The sequence below is a fragment of the Lontra canadensis genome, unplaced genomic scaffold (genome assembly GCF_010015895.1).
Source record: "Lontra canadensis isolate GAN:19392208 unplaced genomic scaffold, GSC_riverotter_1.0 scaffold93, whole genome shotgun sequence".
NCBI lineage: Eukaryota > Metazoa > Chordata > Mammalia > Carnivora > Mustelidae > Lontra > Lontra canadensis.
This window is the reverse complement of record NW_022631087.1, coordinates 6,059,518-6,081,628: the sequence shown is the minus strand read 5'-3', so window position 1 is coordinate 6,081,628 and position 22,111 is coordinate 6,059,518. Positions and strand designations below refer to the sequence as shown.

The 22,111-nt window shown below is 59.2% G+C and overlaps 1 protein-coding gene across 2 annotated transcripts in view; it reads left to right on the top strand.

Annotated features, from left to right (window-relative positions):
* Positions 1-20,967, top strand: part of MYH9 (myosin heavy chain 9) — an 88,832-nt gene extending 67,865 nt beyond the window's left edge. Inside the window, exons 18-40 of one of the 2 annotated variants that reach the window (XM_032836576.1) lie at positions 826-986; positions 1,844-1,952; positions 2,925-3,056; positions 3,445-3,651; positions 4,087-4,224; positions 5,483-5,606; positions 7,450-7,621; positions 8,405-8,617; positions 8,943-9,087; positions 10,254-10,460; positions 10,637-10,741; positions 10,963-11,115; positions 12,110-12,358; positions 13,388-13,600; positions 13,745-13,957; positions 14,208-14,369; positions 15,743-15,871; positions 16,835-16,923; positions 17,014-17,137; positions 17,449-17,657; positions 18,224-18,332; positions 18,458-18,630; positions 19,397-20,967. In XM_032836576.1, coding sequence (XP_032692467.1) covers positions 826-986; positions 1,844-1,952; positions 2,925-3,056; positions 3,445-3,651; positions 4,087-4,224; positions 5,483-5,606; positions 7,450-7,621; positions 8,405-8,617; positions 8,943-9,087; positions 10,254-10,460; positions 10,637-10,741; positions 10,963-11,115; positions 12,110-12,358; positions 13,388-13,600; positions 13,745-13,957; positions 14,208-14,369; positions 15,743-15,871; positions 16,835-16,923; positions 17,014-17,137; positions 17,449-17,657; positions 18,224-18,332; positions 18,458-18,630; positions 19,397-19,514 — 3,654 coding nt within the window. In that variant the 3' untranslated portion in view covers positions 19,515-20,967. The remainder of the gene's footprint in view (positions 1-825; positions 987-1,843; positions 1,953-2,924; positions 3,057-3,444; positions 3,652-4,086; positions 4,225-5,482; positions 5,607-7,449; positions 7,622-8,404; positions 8,618-8,942; positions 9,088-10,253; positions 10,461-10,636; positions 10,742-10,962; positions 11,116-12,109; positions 12,359-13,387; positions 13,601-13,744; positions 13,958-14,207; positions 14,370-15,742; positions 15,872-16,834; positions 16,924-17,013; positions 17,138-17,448; positions 17,658-18,223; positions 18,333-18,457; positions 18,631-19,396) is intronic. The other variant, XM_032836575.1, reaches the window with a different exon arrangement.
* The last annotated feature ends 1,144 nt before the right edge of the window (positions 20,968-22,111 follow it).

Below are 22,111 nucleotides of genomic sequence, written 5' to 3'. Positions count from 1 at the left end.
ATTGGGGCCATTCCCCCCCGCCCCTGCCTCCACCCCGCCCCCCCAAGCTCGTTCCGGATCCCACTCCTCCCATCCCAGGCTCTGCCTTTTTCAGATCGTATTCTCAGTCCTTGTCTCCCAGGCAGACAGGCAGACAGTCAGACAGATGGACCCTTGCCTCGGTGGGTTAACAAGAGAGCCCTGTACCATACCCAGACCACTCAGTGACGGTCACGGGCATTCACTCCGCTGCGTCTGCAGCACGTGTGGCCCTGTGTTGAGCTCAGCTCTCCTGTTCAGATCTCACAGCCGTACTGGGGATGAGGCACTATTATTTGCTTGATCTCTTTACTCTTGTCCTAATTAAAGCGTTGTTCCTATTTCCCAGCTGAGGAAGCACGGGCTCCTAGAGGTTAAAGCTCCAGGTCCCCTAATTAGTGTTCGGTCCAGGGCTTGGCCTGAACTGGAGCGTGTCCCGGTCTTGGAGACGGTGACGATGCCGCTCAGCCACCTGTGGTTCGAGGGTGGCACGGCTGGGCACGGGTAGCCCGTGGTGGCAGTGCGCGGAGGTGGGAGGTGGAAGGAGAGAAGACCTTTTGGTCCCTTTGATGTCGAGGTTCTGTGTTTTTCCGCTGTCTGGTGCGTCACCCTGCCCTGTGCGGGAAGCCGCCTGCCCCTCCTCCCGGCATCCTCCGAGTCCCGCTTTCTCTGGCTGCGGGGGACAGGCTGCCCAGCGGAGAAGCGGCCGCTGGTGGGAAGCCCTGCCGGGACGGCCCGCTGGCTCCAGCGCTGCTCTGAGGGCCCCGTGGCGGCACGTGGTGAACGGCCCGCTCTGCTCCCCTCTAGATCAAAGCCTTGGAGCTGGACAGCAACCTGTACCGCATCGGCCAGAGCAAGGTCTTCTTCCGGGCCGGCGTGCTGGCCCACCTGGAGGAGGAGCGGGACCTGAAGATCACGGACGTCATCATCGGCTTCCAGGCCTGCTGCAGGGGCTACCTGGCCAGGAAGTGAGTTCTCAGAGGGGCCCGCCGCTGCCCGGCCTGCCCGTGCTCCGGCTTCCCGGCTCTCCTGCCGCACAGGGGCACGGATGCTGGCCAGGGCTGGAGCTCTGTGCCCCCTGCTTTCTGGATTTATGTCTCAGGTTTAAAGTCACCGGCTGGGAAGGGGCGACTCTGGGCCTGATTTGCCTGCCACAAAGTTGTGCTTCCCAGTGTTCCTCACCGTGTCCCTTGTTGTGGGGATAATGCCCAGCGGGTGGCTGTCCCAAGCCCCTTGTGCTCCCAGTACAGGAGACCGTCCTCCAGTCTGGAGCTTCTCCTTGGGAGTAGGGCTCACCTGCTGCGGGACAGTGGCTGTGGCAGTTGCACACTGGGCTTACGAACCCCCGTGTCTGTGCTTGTGGCCGTGTGTTTCAGTGTGAGCTGGGAGCCCTGGGAGACAACATAGCTCTGTGGTGCTTGGACAAACGGAGCCCTCCTGTATCCCAGAGCCCCCCAAGTTGACACGTTAAGCCCACCTTTGCAGGGCATGAGCTGTTATTTTCCACCAAAGGCCCCCACTGGAGGGTGGCAGGGGGCTGGGAAGCTGCAGTCTGTCTGCCGAGTGACCAGCAGTCCCGCTGGACACAGAGCTAGTTAGCCACAAGGGACTTTCACCCTGTGAACATACTTGTCCCTTGGTGATGGACAAAGGCTTGGTGACCTGGGTCCTTGTCTCCTTCTGGGGGCTCACCCACAGGACTCACCCCCAAGGCCAGGCTCCTTCCCTGCACTTGTGCCTTGAGGCATCTCAGGTGGGGAAGGGTTGGCTCCCCCATCTGCTGGAGCCATGCGGTCTCCTGCCCTGACGGGGTCCCTCTCCCCAGGGCCTTTGCCAAGCGGCAGCAGCAGCTGACGGCCATGAAGGTCCTGCAGAGGAACTGCGCCGCTTACCTCAAGCTGCGGAACTGGCAGTGGTGGCGGCTCTTCACCAAGGTGGGTTCCCACGGGCTTCCCTCGCTCCTGCCCCCGCCAGCGCTCTGTCGGCCTCCGGCGCCTCCTGCTGGCCTCTGTGCAGGACTTGGGGCCCAGGGAGCTGCGCGTAGCCTGGGCCTCCCTGCCCACCCGCCACCCGAGCCTGCTGACATGAGCCTGGGCTGGGCCTGCCCTGCAGGGTCTGGACCATGCGCGCTGTGGCACGTGTCTGGCGTGGACGGCCTGGGCGCTGGGGCCGTCCGTGCTGGGGGCGCTGTCCTCCCAAGCAGCCACAGGGCCATGGGGTGCTCCCAGCTGGACAGGCCTTCCCCTCCCTAGGCACCACCCCCCCACCAAATCCCTTCATCAGGAACGTAGTTCAGGTTGCTTTCGATTGTAATAGATAATTTGTGGCCATTGCAAAAAGCTAAACTAACAGAGTGTAGAGAAGCAGACAAACGTTCACACGTGATTCCTTCAGCCCCGAGCCAGTGTCTGTGCCGGGCAGACGTTTGCGTGTTTATTCCCGCTTTTTTACTCTTTACGTCTCTGCTCACAAACCATACACGTGCAGTCTTACCTAGCTGAGCTCTGACTTGGTAACCAGGCTCGTGTTGTGTTTTTGCCATTTAGGATTCCTTCATGAGCATTATTTTTTTTTTTAAAGTCAGCTCTTGTTCCCCGGAGACACTTCCTGTTTCATCTGGCCACTTTCCCCGTCGTGTGTGTTTCTCTCCTTCCTAGTTTTTCACCCCTGTGAACACGCTGTCCACAGGTGGTTTCCCTGACCTGTATTTAGCGGGGTCAGAGGCCCTGGGCACCCAGCACCGAATCCGTCTCCAGGAGGATGGTCTGTGTTGGTTACCCCCCCCCCCCCACAGTGGGTCCATTTGGCCATCCCTCTAGGGAGCTTGCCCCTCGAGCCTGCCCCTGTGCAGGCGAGGCCCTGAATAGGCATCCTTAGCCAAGCGCCTCTGCCTCCATCTCTCCCAGGTCAAGCCGCTGCTGCAGGTGAGCCGGCAGGAGGAGGAGATGATGGCTAAGGAGGAGGAGCTGGTGAAGGTCCGGGAGAAGCAGCTGGCCGCCGAGAACAGGCTCACGGAGATGGAGACCCTCCAGTCCCAGGTGGGTGTGTCTGCGGGCTCTGGCCCGTTGTTGGGACAGCCGCTCCCAGTGCTGCCACCTGCTGGCCAGCAGGAGGTGGGGCGTGTTGGGAGTTGCCGGAGAGGTTTTGCTGTTCCTGTAAACAGACCCCACTGGGGTTCTGTGACGTAGGAAGGGGCCCGGTGGGACACAGAGTTCCTGGGTGTTGGGTAAATCTCTCCTAATCCATTTCCCGGGGATGGTGGTGCACGGCTCACAGGGCAATGGTGAAGGATCCGGAACACGATGTTTGGGAAGTGCCTGGGAGCCTCGGCAGCCTCAAGACGGGCACTGTTCTGGCGGGCGGGGAAGCCTGAGCGCCAGGACCTCCGAGCTGCCGGGGCTCACGTGGTCCTCATGCTCTTTGCAGCTCATGGCGGAGAAGCTGCAGTTGCAGGAGCAGCTCCAGGCGGAAACGGAGCTGTGTGCCGAGGCCGAGGAGCTCCGGGCCCGCCTGACCGCCAAGAAGCAGGAGCTCGAAGAGATCTGCCATGACCTGGAGGCCAGGGTGGAGGAGGAGGAGGAGCGCTGCCAGCACCTGCAGGCCGAGAAGAAGAAGATGCAGCAGAACATCCAGGTCAGCCCCCTTCCTCCTCCCAAGAAGGGCTAGTGCTGCCCGCAGGACATGGGGCGGAGGGGACGGGGCGCAGTGCCCCGGGAGCCAGAGAGGAGGCTGCAGTCGCCGGGGCCGTGGGAGGCCACTCTTTGGAGAGCTCCTCTCCGCAGGCAGGGAGTCCTCACGGGCGCCAGACACGGGGGATCCCAGGCAGTTTGTTTTCGTACCCTCAGTCCTCACTGCGGTCCGTCCGAGGAGCCAGGGCGATCGGCTCTGCCTTCGGCTCATGCTGCTGGCGCGCAGCTGGCTCGGGGAGGCACCTCAGAAGCAGCGAGCACCCTGTGGGGCCGGACTCCCTCTTCGGCTTACCCTAGTTGTGAAGACGGAAGCCCGCCAGTGGGGGTTGGCGGGTCCGTGTGGTCTGCTCCCCCCTCACAGCCCCCCGGCCCGCGGTAGGAACTGGAGGAACAGCTGGAGGAGGAGGAGAGCGCCCGCCAGAAGCTGCAGCTGGAGAAGGTGACCACCGAGGCCAAGCTGAAGAAGCTGGAGGAAGACCAGATCATCATGGAAGACCAGAACTGCAAGCTGGCCAAGGTGAGGCCCGGGGGGCCCAGCCACATGGGGGGCAGAGGTGGGCGTTGCGTCTGGGCGCAGGCTAGGCTCCGGGATCCCGGTGCACCTGCCTCCCTCCCTCTCCTGCAGCCACAGCGTCTGGCGGTCACAGGCCCTCCTGCAGTCTGGCCTCTGCGTGCCAGCATCCTACTCAGTGGGGCGCTTCTCACCACTGAGTGGGGCCCTAGGGCAAGGTTTGGCCTCTCTTCTCGGTAAAGCTCTCTGTCAGCTTTCAAGATGCAAGACTTACAGCTGAGCCATCTGTGGGGTGCTGCACATTCGTCCCCAGGGGGCTTCAGGCACCGTGGTGGCTCAGTGTGGAGGCGCGGGTGCCCTCCACCAGCCGTCCCCAGTGTAGTGGCTGTTTCTCTTAGAGCCAAGTCGGGTCCCCGTCGGAGTCTTACCCAGTGAGCAGATAAAAGCCCAGAGTCGAGTCAGTTGAAAGAGTCAGAAGGCTCCCCCCAAGCCTAAGTGTGGGGCCGGGCGGACATGGCAAGATGCCAGCCTGTGGACTCTGTGACATGAGGCTCAGACACCTGGACTGGGGGCTGGTGTTCAGCTAGTACCGGGCCTGGGAGGTCAGCCTGGTTGGGGACTTGCTAAGATTAGGACTCTAGTGGTAGCCACGTGGTGGAAGGTGGGGGGAGCAGCCGGGGTGTTTTGGAGAAGCTTTGGCATGAGAAAGGCGGAGGTCACAGACCACGCAGTGGACGGGGGCCGGGCACGTAGCCGGTAGGGTCATTGTGTCTGAGGCCCCTTCCCAATTCTGGCTGCCACCTGTGTGCCTTTTTTACTTGAGCCCAAAGGGTGACGCAGGTCCAGGAAGGCCTTAGGCACCCCCATTTATAGACCCTGAGGAAGCCCACCCAGCTGATTCAGGGCTGCCAGTGACTTTTCTTCTTTATAAGATTTATTTATCTGAGAGAGACCATGAGGGGCAGAGGGAGAGCATCTCAGGCAGACTCCCCGCTGATCGTAGAGCTTGACTTGGGGCTTGATTTCAGGACCCAAATCATGACCTGAGCCGAAACCAAGAGTCCATCACTTAACCACCTGCGCTGCCCAGGTGCCAGCTGGTGACCTTTCAGGATTACCCTTTGATCTAGAAAATCCTAGTGAATTAAGCATTTGAGTCCTCCCCTTGGTTCAGTCCTAAATTTCCGGGCAAGTTATACTTTGAAGAGTGCTGAAGTGTCCTGGGCTCAACTAACTTTACTCTTTGACCCACCTCACCCCTCAGGAGAAGAAGCTTCTGGAAGACAGAATAGCTGAGTTTACCACCAACCTCATGGAAGAGGAGGAGAAATCGAAGAGCCTTGCCAAGCTGAAGAACAAGCACGAGGCGATGATCACCGACCTGGAGGGTAAGAGGGCAGCGGGCGGGGACTGAGGTGCCCCTGCTGCGGGCCCCAGCTGGGCCTCGCTGCCGGGAGCAGGAGCACTGGGCTGGTCTCGAGTTCACTGCGTGCAGGCAGGCTCGTAATTTGCAGCCCCTAACGACTGCCCTGAAGACCTCGGGGACAGCTCTGGTCCCTGTGGGAGTCTGGGCCTCCGGGCACTGGCTGGACTGGGGACGGATGTTCCCCCACGTGAGGGGCTCTCGGAACACTTCGGCATTTCCCTCCCATCATGTGCCGTGAGTTGCACAAGATTGATGTCCTGAGAGGTCCGAAGTCTGACCCCAGCTTTGCCGCTTACCGGCTGTGTCGCCTTGCAGCTCTCCCGTAATCTCTGTGGGCTTCAGTTTCTCTTCCCTTCAAGGGGGCGCAGTGAACGGGCGTCCACAGGGATGACACTAAATCACACGTACAGACACACCATGCGGGGCTGGGCTGGACCAATGGCACGAGAGGCCATTGCTTGACTCGGGGCAGGTGACCAGTTGTGCCTTCGTCTCCCTGTCTTGTGGGAGGACAACAGGGTAGAACACAGGTCTGTGTCCTTTGAGACGTGCAGATAGCAAAGGGACAGGGGAGAGGGGACCACTGTGGAGGCTCCGAGCTCACGCCAAAAACCACCGCTCTGTCAGCAGAGACTTGGGGCAGGCCTGCGTGTCCAGGGCACTTGATGTGTATGGCCCAGACTGTCCAGACTGAGCACCAGGAGGGTCTTCCTAGCCCTTCCTGCCCCCTTCAGGTTTGAAGGGGATGAGGCGAGTCAGGCTGGCAAGGGGAAGCAAGGTGCTGGAGGGGGTCTCTGCCCAGGGACTCCCTCCCTCATCCAGATCTAGGAGGGCAGAGCCACTGGGCTGGCAGACACAGAGGGGGGGCTCAGGCTTGACACCGGTGAGTGTTAACAGAGATGTGGGACAGTCCGAACACACACAGCTAGTGGGAGTGGGAAGTGGTAGTGGCCTTGAACAGTCTGGTGCTGCCTGGTGGCTTTGAAGCTTCACGTGCCTACAACCAACCCCGCACTCTTGGCCACACACCCTGGGGCTTCCAGGCCAGCGCGCATGGCAGCAATGCTCCTGAGGGCACACGGTGAACGCGACCCAAACGCCCATCAGTTGTGGCACGGGGATCGCTGGGGTCTGTTACCAGACTGGTCCACAGAGATCAGTTGCACTGATCCTTAAGTTGCTCAGTTTCAAGGTCTTACTATTGAGTGACAGAAGCAAGTTGAGGAATGAGTCGCTGACCCTTACTGAGCACAGACTCTGGGCTAGGAGTTGTCTTGAGTGCTTGCGAATACCAATGCCCACGAGCCTTGCTACCTCATGAGTCAAATGGTCTCATCCTTGTTCAGATGATGCACAGAAAGGTTAAGGGGTTACCCGAGTGATGTCCTAGTGGGAATCGTAAGGCCATACATTGGACCCTGATCGCCCATAATGACTGTATAGAATTCATACAGGACGTTCCCTTACACAATTTAAGTTCTTGAAAAATGAAGCCTGTATTTTAGGGAGGCAGATCTGGTATAACCTTAAAGGAAAACAAAGGAGCAGTGAGCACAACTTGCAGGGGAACATAGGTCCCTGGTGGGGCAAGTCAGCAGAGTTTGGAGTGACACCTGACGTGGCAGCTTGGGGGATGTTCTTTCCTTCATCCAAGCCTTGGGTACAAGTGTCTGCTTACTGTGATCTTTTAAGGCTCACATCTGTTTTATAATAAAAATTCAGTATTTTTTGTAAAAATAGAAAAAGGTGGAAAAAAATCTGTGGGCACTGAGGGCTCTGTTGGTGTCCCCTGGCTTGTACCTCAGAACGCCTCCGAAGAGAGGAGAAGCAGCGTCAGGAACTGGAGAAGACTCGCCGGAAGCTAGAGGGGGATTCCACTGACCTCAGTGACCAGATCGCCGAGCTGCAGGCCCAGATCGCCGAGCTCAAGATGCAACTGGCCAAGAAAGAGGAGGAGCTGCAGGCCGCCCTGGCCAGGTGAGGGCCACAGTCTGCGCACAACAGGGCCTGTCCATCCTGCTGCTACCTGCTGCCATGCAAGCTGTGCTGCTGCTGTCCTCTTGGAGCTGTTGCGCAACAAGATAGGTCCTGTCCCGTTAGGGCATGCGTGTGGCTACTTCGTCACTGTCCCTTTGTAGTCCCCCAGAAGTCATCCACAATGTCACCTAGAGCCCTAGGCCTTCCTTTCTCGCATTTTTAAACTTTCTGGTTATACGCCTGCTTTAAAAACAAAAACAAAAAACCCAAAACTTCGCTTTAGAGCAATTTTAGTGTCACAAGAAAACTGAGCAGAAGGTGCACAGAGTTCCCCAACAGCCCTCCACCTCCCCCATGCGGCCCTGCCCAGTGTCACTTCGCAGCCAGGGCGGCACATTAATTGTAATTAATGAACCTGCACTGGTGTAATTCTCACCCCCAGGGTATGTACTGCACCTACGGTGGAATGCAGGCGGCGTTTCATTTCCTTTTTAATTTTCACTTAACATTTACTTATTTACTTATTTACTTATTGTTACATTTCAAGCCCTGAATTTCAGTTTGGAAAATGAAGTGATTCTTCTACGAGGTTTTTCAGTTCTCAGAGTGGTTTTGCTCTTAAATCTTCTGGAAGCTTCAGATACTGTTTCTGTGGAGAGGAGCGCCTGAGGGCTATGGTGACGACTTCCAGAAGCAGCTTTGGCTGCTCCTCTCCAAAGCCTTTTCTGCACGCTCTGCTCCGAGGTGGGAAGAGCCTCCTGATGTTGTTGGTCTCTTCGACAGAGTGGAGGAAGAAGCCACCCAGAAGAATATGGCCCTAAAGAAGATTCGTGAGCTGGAATCCCAGATTTCTGAGCTCCAAGAAGACCTGGAATCGGAGCGAGCTTCTAGAAATAAAGCTGAGAAGCAGAAGCGGGACCTCGGGGAGGAGCTGGAGGCTCTGAAAACAGAATTGGAGGACACTCTGGACTCCACAGCTGCCCAGCAGGAGCTCAGGTGCGTCGTGCAGCCGAGGGGCCAGGTCACTAAGGATGGGAGAGAGAGGGGCAGGGAGGGTGAGGCCCCCTCAGCAGCTCTTCCCTGGGTTGGAGCAGAGGGAGGCCTGTTGAGGAAGCTGCTGTGGAGTTTGGGTGAGGCCCGAAGCCTCCCCGGAGAGGGTCTGCGAGTCTGGGCTGGAGGATGCATGGCCGGGAAGGGCGCATGGCTGGGCAGCAAGGCTGGGGCGGCCGGTTCCCCTTTCCAGACTCTGCAGCTGGGGGAGAAGAGCCAGGGCGGCAGCACGCCCAGGCCTGGCCTCCATCCTGAGGGTGCTTCCTTGCAGGTCCAAACGCGAACAGGAAGTGAACATTCTGAAGAAGACCCTCGAGGATGAGGCCAAGACCCACGAGGCCCAGATCCAGGAGATGAGGCAGAAGCACTCGCAGGCCGTGGAGGAGCTGGCCGAGCAGCTGGAGCAGACGAAGCGGGTGCGAGGGCTTCGCTGGGGCGGGCTCTGGGACTCTGGGCGGCCCTGGGCTGCTGGCAGGGCAGTCCTCCTGCAGGTGGGCCGCGCCCTGGGCCAGGCCTGTGGAGCAGAGCGGCTTCCAGCGCCAGCGGTCTGGGTTGAAGTCCGGGCTCCAGCCCTAAGCGGCTGTGTGGTTGGGGCCAGTCACTGCCTGTGCCTCAGTTTGCCCCTCTGTAGAGGAGGCGAAGGATAGGTCTGTCGCACGCAAATCCCCGGCCGCTGGAGCTGATGACGGGTAAAAGCACGTGAACAAGTGAACGATAAAGACTCAGCAGGTTGTTCAAGTTGTTAGTGTTTTGTTCAGGACCCGCCAGACCAGAAAGCCTCCAGGAATTGGAGTGGGCTGGTGCCGAGTGTCAGAGGGCCCCAGGGTTTTCTCTGGAGCCACCCCCACGTGGTCAGCTGGAGTCTTGGTGGGAAGCCGTGGGATATTAATCCTGCTGGTCTCGGGCAGGTGGCTGGGCCAGGCGGTTCCCCAAGACCACGTTCTGCCTGCTGTGGCCCCTAGCATGTAGCCACTCTGGGTGGCAGCCCAAGAGGTCAGAGGCTTTTCCATGTGACGGCCTGTACAATATTCTCCGAGGCATGCCTTGTCCATCCAGGCCCCTTCTGGTGGAAGCCTTACCTGACCCTTCAGCTTTCCCTTTCCCAACATACCCCGTCATGGGTGCGGCCCCCTGACACACATCTGTGACCCTGTGACCAGCTCAGTGGAGAGCAGAATGGGACTGTCGAGTGGATTCTGTACACGCCACTCGTATATATTCTGGAAGATCATCACGTCATCACTCAGAACATCAGATTTCACAGAGGCTTTACTGGAAGCCTGACTGAGCAGCTGTTACTTCTCTTGGTGTTCTGATACTGCTCGAGTCTTAGTATCTAGTGATGATAGACCCTAATGCTTGAGCTGGGTGGGGACTGTTGCCAAGCTGAGGACATGGGCCGCGTGTCCTGTCCGGCCAAGTGAGGAGTGCGGGTCAGGCCCGAGCGTCCGGCCTGAGGCTCTCGGCTGCACGGGTCCCCCAGGCTGGCCCGCCGGCATTGCTGCCGGGAGAGCAGACTCCTCTCCTGGCTCCTGCCAGGGCCTCGCTGCCCCTTCCCACCTCGTGGCTTGCGTCCCCGCAGGTGAAAGCCAACCTGGAGAAGGCGAAGCAGACACTGGAGAACGAGCGAGGGGAGCTGGCCAACGAGGTGAAGGTGCTGCTGCAGGGCAAGGGGGACTCTGAGCACAAACGCAAGAAGGCCGAGGCGCAGCTGCAGGAGCTGCAGGTGAAGCTCACCGAGGGCGAGCGCGTGCGCACGGAGCTGGCCGACAAGGTCACCAAGCTGCAGGTGAGGCCTCCGCTGCGTCCCGGGCCCCGGGCGAGGGTGCCTGCCGCCGCGACTCGGTCTTGGCCCAGATCTCCAGGGCTCCCCGCCTGCCCCCTTTCAGGGAGGCCTTGGGTTGGCCTGATGGCTGAGGTGGGGCCAAAGCACTCATGGGCCTTCCCCCTCCCGTCCCCGTGCAGGTTGAGCTGGACAGCGTGACGGGGCTTCTCACCCAGTCGGACAGCAAGTCCAGCAAGCTCACCAAGGACTTCTCCGCTCTGGAGTCCCAGCTGCAGGACACACAGGTAAAGACGGCAGCAGGGCCCAGCTCCTCCATTGACCTGTCCTCCCCCGTATCCACAGGGTCTGCGGGTCCTTCTGCCCCTCCTCCCCCCCCGCTCCCCCCCGCCCCCCCGCCCCGGCCAGGTCTGTAGCAGCTGTCCTCCCAGTCCGAGGGACCGGCTCCTCCCTCCCGTGGAGGAGTCCTCTGGCCCTGAGCCCCGGCGCCCCGCGTGTCTCGCTGTAGGAGCTGCTCCAGGAGGAGAACCGGCAGAAGCTGAGCCTGAGCACGAAGCTGAAGCAGGTGGAGGATGAGAGGAACTCCTTCAGGGAGCAGCTGGAGGAGGAGGAGGAGGCCAAGCGGAACCTGGAGAAGCAGATCACCACCCTCCACGCCCAGGTTCGGTATCGGCCCCCTGTGCCCCGCAGACCCCTGGAGACTTGGGAGCTGAGGGTGGGGGGTAGTCTGCAGGCTGGGTGGAGTCTGGCCGGGCGCCCTCCCTCGGGGAGCTCTTGCCCTCGCCAGCCAGAGCTGCTGACCAGGGTCTGAGGTGGAATTCGGGGGTCTGTAGATGTGGTGGAGGAGACGTCCCGTCTGTGTTTCCACTAGTGGGGCTGACATCGGCGTTGTGATCGATCACACACGTAGGCTGTGAGGCAGGCAGCAGCAGTATGTGAGGTGTGAAGGAAACCACAGATCCCTGTGTCTGAGCCGTGGCGAGCTTTGGGGTATCATGGTGCTCCCGTCGCTTCGGGAGCTTGTGCCGGACACGCTGACAAGGGAGCACATGGACACTGTGTCACGGTGTAATGAAGTACCCAGCAACTGAATTTTTCTGTATTGGTGTACTTGCTGATCTTAGCATCTTACGCTCATTAAAACACCCTTATAAGGAGGCCACAGTCTTTCTAGACCGTCAGAGGGTCTGTAACCGGAAATAGATTTAAGAGTCGAGTTCTACATCTCGTGCAGGGCTCAGCGGCCAGGCCAGGAGATCTGTACTGCTTCCTGGGGGGAGGGGCGTAGTCTGTGCTCCAGTCTGGGTGGGAGTAGCTGGTGGCTGGTATGGCAGCTCTGTCTCTGGGTGCGAAGGGGGCTGCAGGACAGATGCCCGTAGATCTCCTGCCTGCGGCAGACAGACTCTGTCCCTGGCAAGATACCGATGTCGGAGGAGGATATATGTTGATGGAAAGCAAGAGGCTTGGTGTACATCTTGACTGAGAGGCCTCCCTGGGGCTGCACGCACTAGGCAGATGCCCTCGGCAGAAACCTCATTTCTCTCACTCCAGCTGAAGAGGGGCGTGTCCGTGACTGGCCCTCTGCTCATGGGGTGCGAGCTGGCTGCCCCTGCCCTGGACATGTGCTGTCTGCCTAACTCTGTGCCCCTGCCCAGGTGACGGACATGAAGAAAAAGATGGAGGATGGCGTGGGGTGCCTGGAGACCGCGGAGGAAGCCAAGAGGAAGCTCCAGAAGGACTTGGAGGGGCTGGGCCAGCGCTATGAGGAAAAGGTGGCCGCCTACGACAAGCTGGAGAAGACAAAGACACGGCTGCAGCAGGAGCTAGACGACCTCCTCGTGGACCTGGACCACCAACGCCAGACGGCTTCCAACCTGGAGAAGAAGCAGAAGAAGTTCGACCAGGTGGGTGCGGCCAGGCTGCCCCCCATGCCTGTCCCATCAGGCACATACATGGGGCGTCGAGGCTGGGGTCACCTCACACCTTGCTGGGGAGGGCAGGGCTCCCCCTTGCAGCGGGCGCTTTTCCCCTTTCCATGTCTGACATCTTTCAGATTGTCTACAGTGAACCAGTTGTACTCTTACATAGGACTTTTTTTTTCTTTACTCTCAACATGGGGCTTGAACTCAAAACCCCAAGGTCAAGTATGCACATGTCCTAATGACATCCCTGTGATGTAGGATTTTTATTGACGCATCCTACCTCTGCCTCATTCCAAAAGCTCTGAGGCAGCTTACGGAGAGACCCAGACAGTGGGGTAGGACAGTTCAGGAGAACTGGTCAAGTGTAGCCCCATACATGTTGCTGTGGGTGGAGGTGCACCGGATCCGGCCATACTCCTCTCCTCGCTGCTGTCCCCGGTTGTGCACCTGCAAGGTCTGGTGAAGTCTAGAACATTCATTCTCTGGCTGTTTAAGAAATGGGCCTGGGGAATAAAGAGGTATCGGCAGAGGGTTTGGGGAGATGGGGTGATGAGGTTTGGCTGCGGGTGGGCCTGCACGGAGAGTGGACACCCAAGAACTTGAACGTAAACGGGAATCCTTGACGAGCGCCACAGGTGGCGACTGGGCCTCTAAACAGCCAGATGGACATGGTTTTTAAGGAAAACAGCAACTGGCTGTTCAGGAGAACAGGGTTTTTCCTAGTTCTGAAGGAGTAACATTCCGTGTGCGTTCTCAGGGAAAGGGCACTGATTATTAAATGATGAAAACCGGCCTCACAGGGTGCTGGCAGAGGTGATCTCTGTCCTAGTCTGGTTACAAGGACATGCTGGATGGCATGTGCCACACTTGGGGCCCGCCAGGTACCCCGGGCGACAGCCTGGTCCCCTCCCCTTAGACCAGCACCTAGGACCCTCAGTCCCCAAGGAGTATGGGTGCGGGTGCTTTGCTCACCCGAGGGCTGGAGGCTCATGGTGACCACCTCTCCCCCAGCTACTGGCAGAGGAGAAGACCATCTCGGCCAAGTATGCGGAGGAGCGTGACCGGGCGGAGGCAGAGGCCCGGGAGAAGGAGACCAAGGCGCTGTCACTGGCCCGGGCTCTGGAGGAGGCCATGGAGCAGAAGGCGGAGCTGGAGCGGCTCAATAAGCAGTTCCGCACGGAGATGGAGGACCTCATGAGCTCCAAGGACGACGTCGGCAAGAGCGTGAGTACCGGGTTAGCGGCTGGCTCTCAGGAGGGCGGGGTGGGGACAGCCCCAGGGACTAGGGGCTGAGCGGACACCAAGGCTGGGGACGTCGGGAACCTCATCCCTCAGCTCCTGACTTGGGTTTCCCTCGGCGGGGGTCAGGTCCACGAGCTGGAGAAGTCCAAGCGGGCCCTGGAGCAGCAGGTGGAGGAGATGAAGACGCAGCTGGAGGAGCTGGAGGACGAGCTGCAGGCCACAGAGGACGCCAAGCTGCGGCTGGAGGTCAACCTGCAGGCCATGAAGGCCCAGTTCGAGCGGGACCTGCAGGGCCGAGACGAGCAGAGTGAGGAGAAGAAGAAGCAGCTGGTCAGACAGGTGTGGACGGCCCCCCACGCTCACCCCCGTTTCTGGCAGGCTTCTTTCTCCTTTCTCTCCCTGGGTTGTGTCGGGCTCCTCCTCCACGCCTTCAGGTTCCAGTCGCCTGTCTCCGGGGTCAGGGACCCTTTCTTTGATGGTCCGTACTCTTCGTGGGACCCTGGAGGCCCCGTGCAGCCCGGCCTGGGCTCAGAGTGGGGCAGGGTGTGGGTGTGGATGCCGCCCTCCGAGCCGTCGGCCTGTCCTCCAGGTGCGAGAGATGGAGGCAGAATTGGAGGATGAGAAGAAGCAGCGCTCGATGGCAGTGGCTGCTCGGAAGAAGCTGGAGATGGACCTGAAAGACCTGGAGGCCCACATCGACTCTGCCAACAAGAACCGAGATGAGGCCATCAAGCAGCTGCGCAAACTGCAGGTGAGGCCACGGGCTGTGTGGGGCGCGGCTGCACCCGCAGCTCTGGGCTCAGGCGGGGACCAGGCACTGGTCGGTGGCTGACAAGTGCTGAGGGACACCACCCTTCTCTCTCCATGGCCGATCAGGATGCCCTCAGCCCTGGAACAGAAAGCAACTTGCAGTAAGATCGTTGACTTTGTGTGCATTAAGCAAGGAAATGCACCTAAACCTAGAAACACAGTGACATAGGGACGTCGTACTTGGCGGTAGATTCCAGAGTAAACCAGACATGGCCCGGGGTCATGGCCCAAGTCCCGACCCGATACAGCCTTAGTGGGCAGTGATTGAAGCTTCCAAGCTGAGCATAGAACCCCACGTGCAGCCCACATCACAGAACACACGCTTGGGAAATTCTCACTTCACCAATAATTAAAGATCATAGATTTTGTTTATTTATGTTTTTTATTATTAAGTTAAATATTATTAAAATTTAATAACTTCAACGTCATTAGCATACAGTGTTATGTTAGTTTCAGGTGTATGACAGTTACTCATCAGTATGTCCATACAGTACTCTGTGCTCATCAGGATTTGTGAAAGATAACAAATTTCATTCTTTTCTCTTTACTTATTAATAGATTTTGTATATTTATTAGCACGAGTGGGAGGAGGAGCAGAGGCAGAGGGACAAGCAGATTCCCCACTGAGCAAGGAGCCTGTTGCTGGACTCGATCCCAGGATACTGGGATCATGGTCTGAGCTGAAGGCAAATGCTCAACGGACTGAGCCACCCCGGCACCCCAAAGATAACAAATTTTAAAAAACAGCTCTGAGAAGCCACGTGGCACACCGAAACCCAGCCACAGAAAGAAAAAGTTTAGGGTCTGTCGGTGAGGTCATAGGGCAGTTGTACCTGTTACCATCTGGCCTGAGGAGTCCCAGTTTAGGATTTATCTGCAGAAGAAAAAAAAGAAACAAACCTATTTGACTAAGATCTTTAGAGTTAGAACCAATCACAGGAGAACAAAGGAAATGTGTTTTTTCCCCATAGTGGGGGCTGACCTGGCAGGTGGGCATGGACCCAGAGGAGCTGGTGTCCCAGGGAGCAGCCTTGGAGTGCCACATTTGGGTCAACAGGACATTGTAGAAAGTGTAGCCCGGATTGCAGCTCGGGCTGATGGGTAGCCAGTGACTGACACCACCGAAGGTGTGTTTTGTAAAACCTGATGGTTAAAAACGTGTGAAAACGACAAGGATTAGAGATCCATGTCCTTATTATTTTGCCCTTTACTGTTCAGTTGGTTACATGTGGTGGCAGGCTGAAAGCAGCCCAAGGTTCTGAGGGTGGGGTGGTGGCTGCGGGGGGGGTACCAAGCTTCTCCTGCCCACCCCAGGCCCAGATGAAGGACTACATGCGGGAACTGGAGGACACACGTGCATCACGAGAGGAGATCCTGGCTCAGGCCAAGGAGAACGAGAAGAAGCTCAAGAGCATGGAGGCCGAGATGATCCAGCTGCAGGAGGTAGGCCTGGCCCCAGGAGGGCACTCGGGGTCACCAGCAGGGGGCAGCCTACGGCCTCTGCCCAGCCAGCCTGGGTCTCCCAGTGGCGAAGCTGGCTGCCAACCAGGCCAACTTCAGCAGTGGGTTGGGGGTGGGTTTGGCTTTGTGAAAGAATTCCCTGCAGGGTTTCATTAAGTAGCCAGGCTTCCTGGTGTGACTAAAATGTGTGTGTGAGTTAAACTGTCACCATTTGGGGCCAGCTCCCTTGCATGAAATGAAGCTTCGTGTTACTCCACACCTCCTGCTGAGTGTTTACGCCTGGCAAGGGGAGGGTGCTTTCCCAAATGATCCGGCACCGCGTGTCCCCCTTGCCGCCTTGTCTGTCACACGGGAGGTGTATCACTAGAGCCTTCCCTCTGCTCTAGGCGGTCTTCTTCAGAGTGAGGTTAACGGGCCACCTGGTGCTCCTAGTGGGGCTGGGTGTCTGGGCATGTCCTCGTCCACACTGTCCTCATGGCTGTGCCCTCGCACCTGGGCCTCACGTCAGCCCTCCCTCTGAGGTCAAGTGTGGCTCTCTGTTGGGATCACCTTACCCAACTGGCTTTCAGACTCTGTGCGCTCACCCTAACTCCTATCCTTGTCCTCCCAACTTCTGGTCTCCCCAGAACGCAGAGGGACCATCATCCCATTAGCACAGGACAGTTTTTTACCTATCTCTACCTCCCCAGTCTGACTTGGCTCTAACACTTAGAGGGGCTTTGCAAATGTGGTGCCCAAGTCATGGTCTCAGAGGAAGGAATCAGCCCTGTAGGCCAGAGGGGATCGTGAGGAAGGGCTTCGTGGAGGAGGCAGACCTGGGAGGGAGGTTGAGAGGAAGGGCCAGGGGCTGGGGGAGCATGGTGCTGTGAGTTCCAGGAATGGGAGAGGGGAGCTCAAGGGACTTTGGGGCATCCCAGACGGTCACAGTCCACATTCTCATGGCAGGAACTGGCAGCCGCCGAGCGTGCCAAGCGCCAGGCCCAGCAGGAGCGGGATGAGCTGGCCGACGAGATTGCCAACAGCAGCGGCAAAGGGTGAGCCATGGCGTGGCATGTTGAGCTGAGGGCAGGTGGTGCCCATCCTCTGGGACAGGCCCTGTCTCACTGCTCCCCGCTCTCACCCAGAGCCCTGGCGCTGGAAGAGAAGCGGCGCTTGGAGGCCCGCATCGCCCAGCTGGAGGAGGAGCTGGAGGAGGAGCAGGGTAACACGGAGCTGGTGAACGACCGGCTGAAGAAGGCGAACCTGCAGGTGGGTGGGGCCAGGGCCGCCTGGCCTTTTCCCGCACCAGGCTCTGCTCCTCCCAGACTATGCTGGCAGGAGCCTAGGGCTTGCTGGGCTTTGGAGAGGGTGTCCTGGCACCTGTGAAGGCCTCCCTTGGTTTCGTTCTCTGGACCCTGGCTGTGGGGGAGCTCCCTTTTCTAGGAGGGTCCAGAGCTCGTGAACTTGGGGCCCGAGGGCCTAGTGTTTTCTGGGGCTCTTGAGGAACCAGTGACCCTGCTTCTGCCCCAGGGAGCCGCCCGCCCCAGCCTTCCTGGGGTCACCAGCCCTCCTTCCCGTAGATCGACCAGATCAACACTGACCTGAACCTCGAGCGCAGTCACGCCCAGAAGAATGAGAACGTGCGACAGCAGCTGGAGCGCCAGAACAAGGAGCTCAAGGTCAAGCTGCAGGAGATGGAGGGCACCGTCAAGTCCAAGTACAAGGCTTCCATCACTGCCCTGGAGGCCAAGATTGCACAGCTGGAGGAGCAGCTGGACAACGAGACCAAGTAGGTGTTCCTTCCCACTGCCTGCCACAGCCTGCAGACCCCTCTGTTCCTGCCGAGGCGGAGGCTGTTGTCCCCCTCCTGATGGCTGCTCATCCCTTCTGCTGGGGCTTCTCAGAGTTTCCATAGGAGCCCACGGGCCCTCCTCTAGAGTTGGGGCTTTGGACAACTGTCTCTCGGGGCTGAATCAGGCAGAGGTGGCGGCTGCTGCCTGCTTGGGCAGCTAGTCTGTGGGCTCGGTAAGACTGGGGCGTCTTTGGAGGTAATGGGCGGGTCACACTGGGTTGCAAATCTCAGTTTCCCCTTTCCTTGCTACGTACCTGCTTTTTGGGCTGTGTCCCTTCCCTCCCGGAGCCCGGTTCCTCCTCTGTGAAATGCGGTCGTCGCTGTGCGTCCCCCGCAGGAGACCAAGCACGTCGTGGGTGTTGGGTGGAGATGGCCGGCCTGCGCCAAGGGGCTTCCCCGTGGGGAACATGCCCGTGAGGCCTGGGGACAGGTCGTCCGGCCGGTGTGGTGTGGCCAGACCCTCGGGGCCGGAGTCCCTCAGCCGCCGCGTCTCTGCCCCGCAGGGAGCGCCAGGCGGCCTGCAAACAGGTGCGTCGGGCGGAGAAGAAGCTGAAGGACGTGCTGCTGCAGGTCGATGACGAGCGGAGGAACGCCGAGCAGTTCAAGGACCAGGTGTGTGCGCATGCGTGTGCGTGCGTGTGCGTGGGAGCGTGTGTGCGCAAGCGCGTGCACGGGGCCGCGGGGCCTGCTGGGCCTCCCCGGCAGGGGCGCCTGACCCGGACTTCTCGTCCCCACAGGCCGACAAGGCGTCGGCCCGCCTGAAGCAGCTCAAGCGGCAGCTGGAGGAGGCTGAGGAGGAGGCCCAGCGGGCCAATGCCTCCCGCCGGAAGCTGCAGCGCGAGCTGGAGGACGCCACTGAGACCGCCGACGCCATGAACCGCGAGGTCAGCACCCTCAAGAACAAGCTCAGGTGAGCCCCGTGGCCGCGGCCTCCCCTCCCCGAGCTCTGGGGCGCCGGAAAGCTCGTTTCAGACGAAGCTCCCAGAAGCCGCCCCCGTCTGCGTCAGGTGCCGCGTCCTCTCCACCGGTGCGGCCCCCGGGGCTCCGTCTCTGCGAAAACCGCGCCCGCGGAACCAGGCCGGCCCGGAGGGGCTCCAGGCTGGCTGTGGGGCCCTGGCGGCCGCTCGCGGGGCCGGCGCGCTGGGGGCCTGGTGGGCGCCGGCTGAGGCCCGCGGGGAGGCGCGGCTGTGCGCTCTCGGGCAGCGTTGCTGCTGGAGGGGGAGCCGGCGGGGCAGGCGGAGGCTCTTTTTCCCGGGATTCTCGCTGCTTCTCTCCCTTGGGCGTGCAGGCGGCGGGAGCGCGCCTTCTGGCCCGCAGCCAGTAGCGTTGTGCGCGCGATCCGGAGAAGGCGTTGGGACCTCGTACCGCGTGCGGTCCTGTGTCTCCGGCTGCCCGGCCGGTGCGCCGTCGAGCGTGGGTGCGCGGGCTGGCATCTGCTCCCTCCGGTGCCCGCGTCTGCTGCTGGGCCTCTCGCGCGCCGTCCGCCGCGGCTTCCCCCCGGCTTCTCACTGGTGTTTGGGAATGAAGCGGGAGCCCGTGTTTCTCCAGGCTCCCCGGTTCTTCCCCCCACTGCCCGGGGCGCTGGGGCCTCGTGTCCGTCTAAAGATGGCTTGGAGGGGCGCCAGCTGTACTTGCCCACCTGGCCGGCCCTGCTGACCCTGTGTCTCTGTCCCCAGGCGAGGGGACCTGCCGTTTGTCGTGCCCCGCCGGATGGCCCGGAAAGGCGCTGGCGACTGCTCAGACGAGGAGGTGGATGGCAAGGCGGATGGGGCTGAGGCCAAAGCTGCTGAGTAATCTCTCCTCCTGCTGCCCGGAACGGATGGACAGACCGCCAGATGACTCGTCTCCCCTTTGCAGCACCCCCCACCCTGCAGCACCCTCCTCCACCTTCTGGGGACTGCCGTGACCGTGACCTCCCCACCCAGTCCCACCAGGCCAGGAGACCTCAAGCCTGCGCCTCCCCGCCCACCCCCCCAGGCCTTTCTGAGGGCGTTTGGCTTCCTCCGCTGCATCCGCTTCTGCTCCCCTCCCACCCCCCCGCACCCGATACCAAAGAGTCAGAGTCCTGGGCCCCTGGCCTGGGAACTGAGTGACCAGCAGGATCTCGGCCCTCCCTTGCCACATAGCACAAGACGGTGAGGCAAGGAGGGCAGGCCACCGGGGATGGGCAAAGAGTTTTCTATGAATCTATTTTTCTTCAGATTAAGAAGTTTTGATAGCCCAGCACCCCAGAAGAGTTGTCACCTTCCCCCACCTCCGCCACCAGCTCCCCCTCCTCCTTTGCTGTTGGCAATCACACACGGTGACCTCACGACCTCTGCCCCGTTGGCCCCGCACTCCCGTGGGCCCTGGGTGATTGGGTAAGGGCAGGCCCAGGGCTGCCCCCTCTGTGCAGGGCACAGAATGCGGGGTGCAAGGAAGGAGCCGTTCCTCCCCACGCGCTCTGGGTAGCGCCACAGTGGTCCCCTTCCTGTTTCAGAGTGTCTCAAGTGCAATGATGACCCCCTTCCCTCCTCTGTGGAGGACAGCCGGCCCCTGCCACCAGGGGGCTGCTGGGCCCAGCAGACAGGGCCTCAGGGACACACTGGGAAGGCCATCGGGGGCTTCTCCCAACATTCTTGGGGACCAAATATATTTAATGGTTAAGGGACTTGTCCCAGGTCTGACAGCCAGAGCATTGCGAAGGGCCAGCGGCCCTCCCACACGACCTTGTACCTACTCCAGGACTGGGGCCCAGGGTACATAATCTGCACCGTCGACTCAGTATGGTTTAAAGATCTGCCATCTGCATGGATGTGTTTGAAAGGAAAAAAAAAAAAAAGGTTTCTTCTCCCCTCGCCTTATAATAAATGATAAAATTCCAAGTCTTTATCACTGCCTTTCCTTTGAAACCATGTTTAGAAGAGAGTAGCTTGTCCTACACTGGTCTACACTGGTTGCTGAATTTACCTGTATTCCTGTTTTGTATATGCTGCATTTAGACTTACTTATGGCAAAGAAGGCATCTTTTTTTTTTTCTTTTTTGAAAACTCAACAAATCATGAAGATATATGAAAGCTACGTATGCCTAAAAAGCTCTGAATTCAGGTCCCAGTTGCTGTCACAAAGGAGTGAATGGAGCTCCCAGCCCCACCCCTTTTTTATATAATAAAAGTGCCTTAGCATGTGTTACAGCTGTCACCACTACAATAAGCTGGTTTACAGATGTTTTCCACTGAGCGTCACAATAAAGAGTACCGTGCTACGAGCTGTGTGTCTGCTGGTGTCTGTCAGCCGGAGCGGGTTGCCTGGACGGGATGGCATCGCTTTGTGCATCATCTTCTTTTTAATATTTTATTTATTTGAGAGATGGGGAAAGAGCACAAGAGGAGGGGGAGGGAGAAGCAGGCTCATCACGGAGCAGGGAACTCGATGCAAGGACTTGATCCTAGGATGATGGGATCAGGACCTGAGCCAAAGGCAGACGCGTCACTGACTGAGACTTTGTGCATCTTCAAAAGCTTCCCGTAGTGCAGCATGGCTGAGGCACAGACTGGGGTGAGGAGTGGCAGCCATGCAGGAAAGGTAAGCTAGAAAGGGGGACTGGACCAGGGGCAAGGATGCCAAGAGGGTCTTTTAAAACTTCCGTTTAGTTCAGTTACTGGGTACCCACTGTGCGCTTGACGGGTTTAGGGACCCAAATCTAGGTGCTGACTTATTAACGTTCTTAGTTGTTAGACAAAGCCTGCCCTCTGGAGGTTCATCTCGAGTTGTACATAAGCAAGACCAAGGGAGTCCGGTGGTGGGGTCTGTAGGTATTGGAGCAGGAGGCCGCCAGACTTTTGTTCTTTCATTGGTTCTTTTAACAAAGGCAGAGGAGAACCCGGCCCCTTGCTGGGCACCTGCCCTAGGAGGACAAGGAAGACAAGAGGTCCCTGCAGCAGCAAGAGGGAGGAGAGGGAAAGGCATCCCTTAGAGAGGTGCACCGCCAGGGTCCCGGGACCGCTGTGGGGCCAGCTTGTCTGCTACGGAAAGCGGTGGGCTTCGTCTGCCCACTCCTTCAGCCTCTGCACAGGTGCAGGTGTGCTCGCCGGCCCTGGGGAGGAAGCCGCAGATGACGGCAGGGGGGTAGTCGGGTGCCAGGCACCAGAGGACTCTGGGTGCTTCTAGCTTTCTTAGAGGATCCAGGGGAGAACTACTTTCTTCCAGCTGTGACGGCTCCAGGCTTCCCTCTGATGTCTGCCTCTGCCTTCACGTGGCCTTCTCCCCTCAACTCCCTGCTGTCTCTCCTCTGGGTGTCTCCCATAAGGACCCTAGTCATCGGATTTAGGGCCCACCCAGATATTCTGTGATGATCTCAAGATCTTTAACTTAGTGGATTTACAAAGACATAGGGTTTTTCTACATGATGT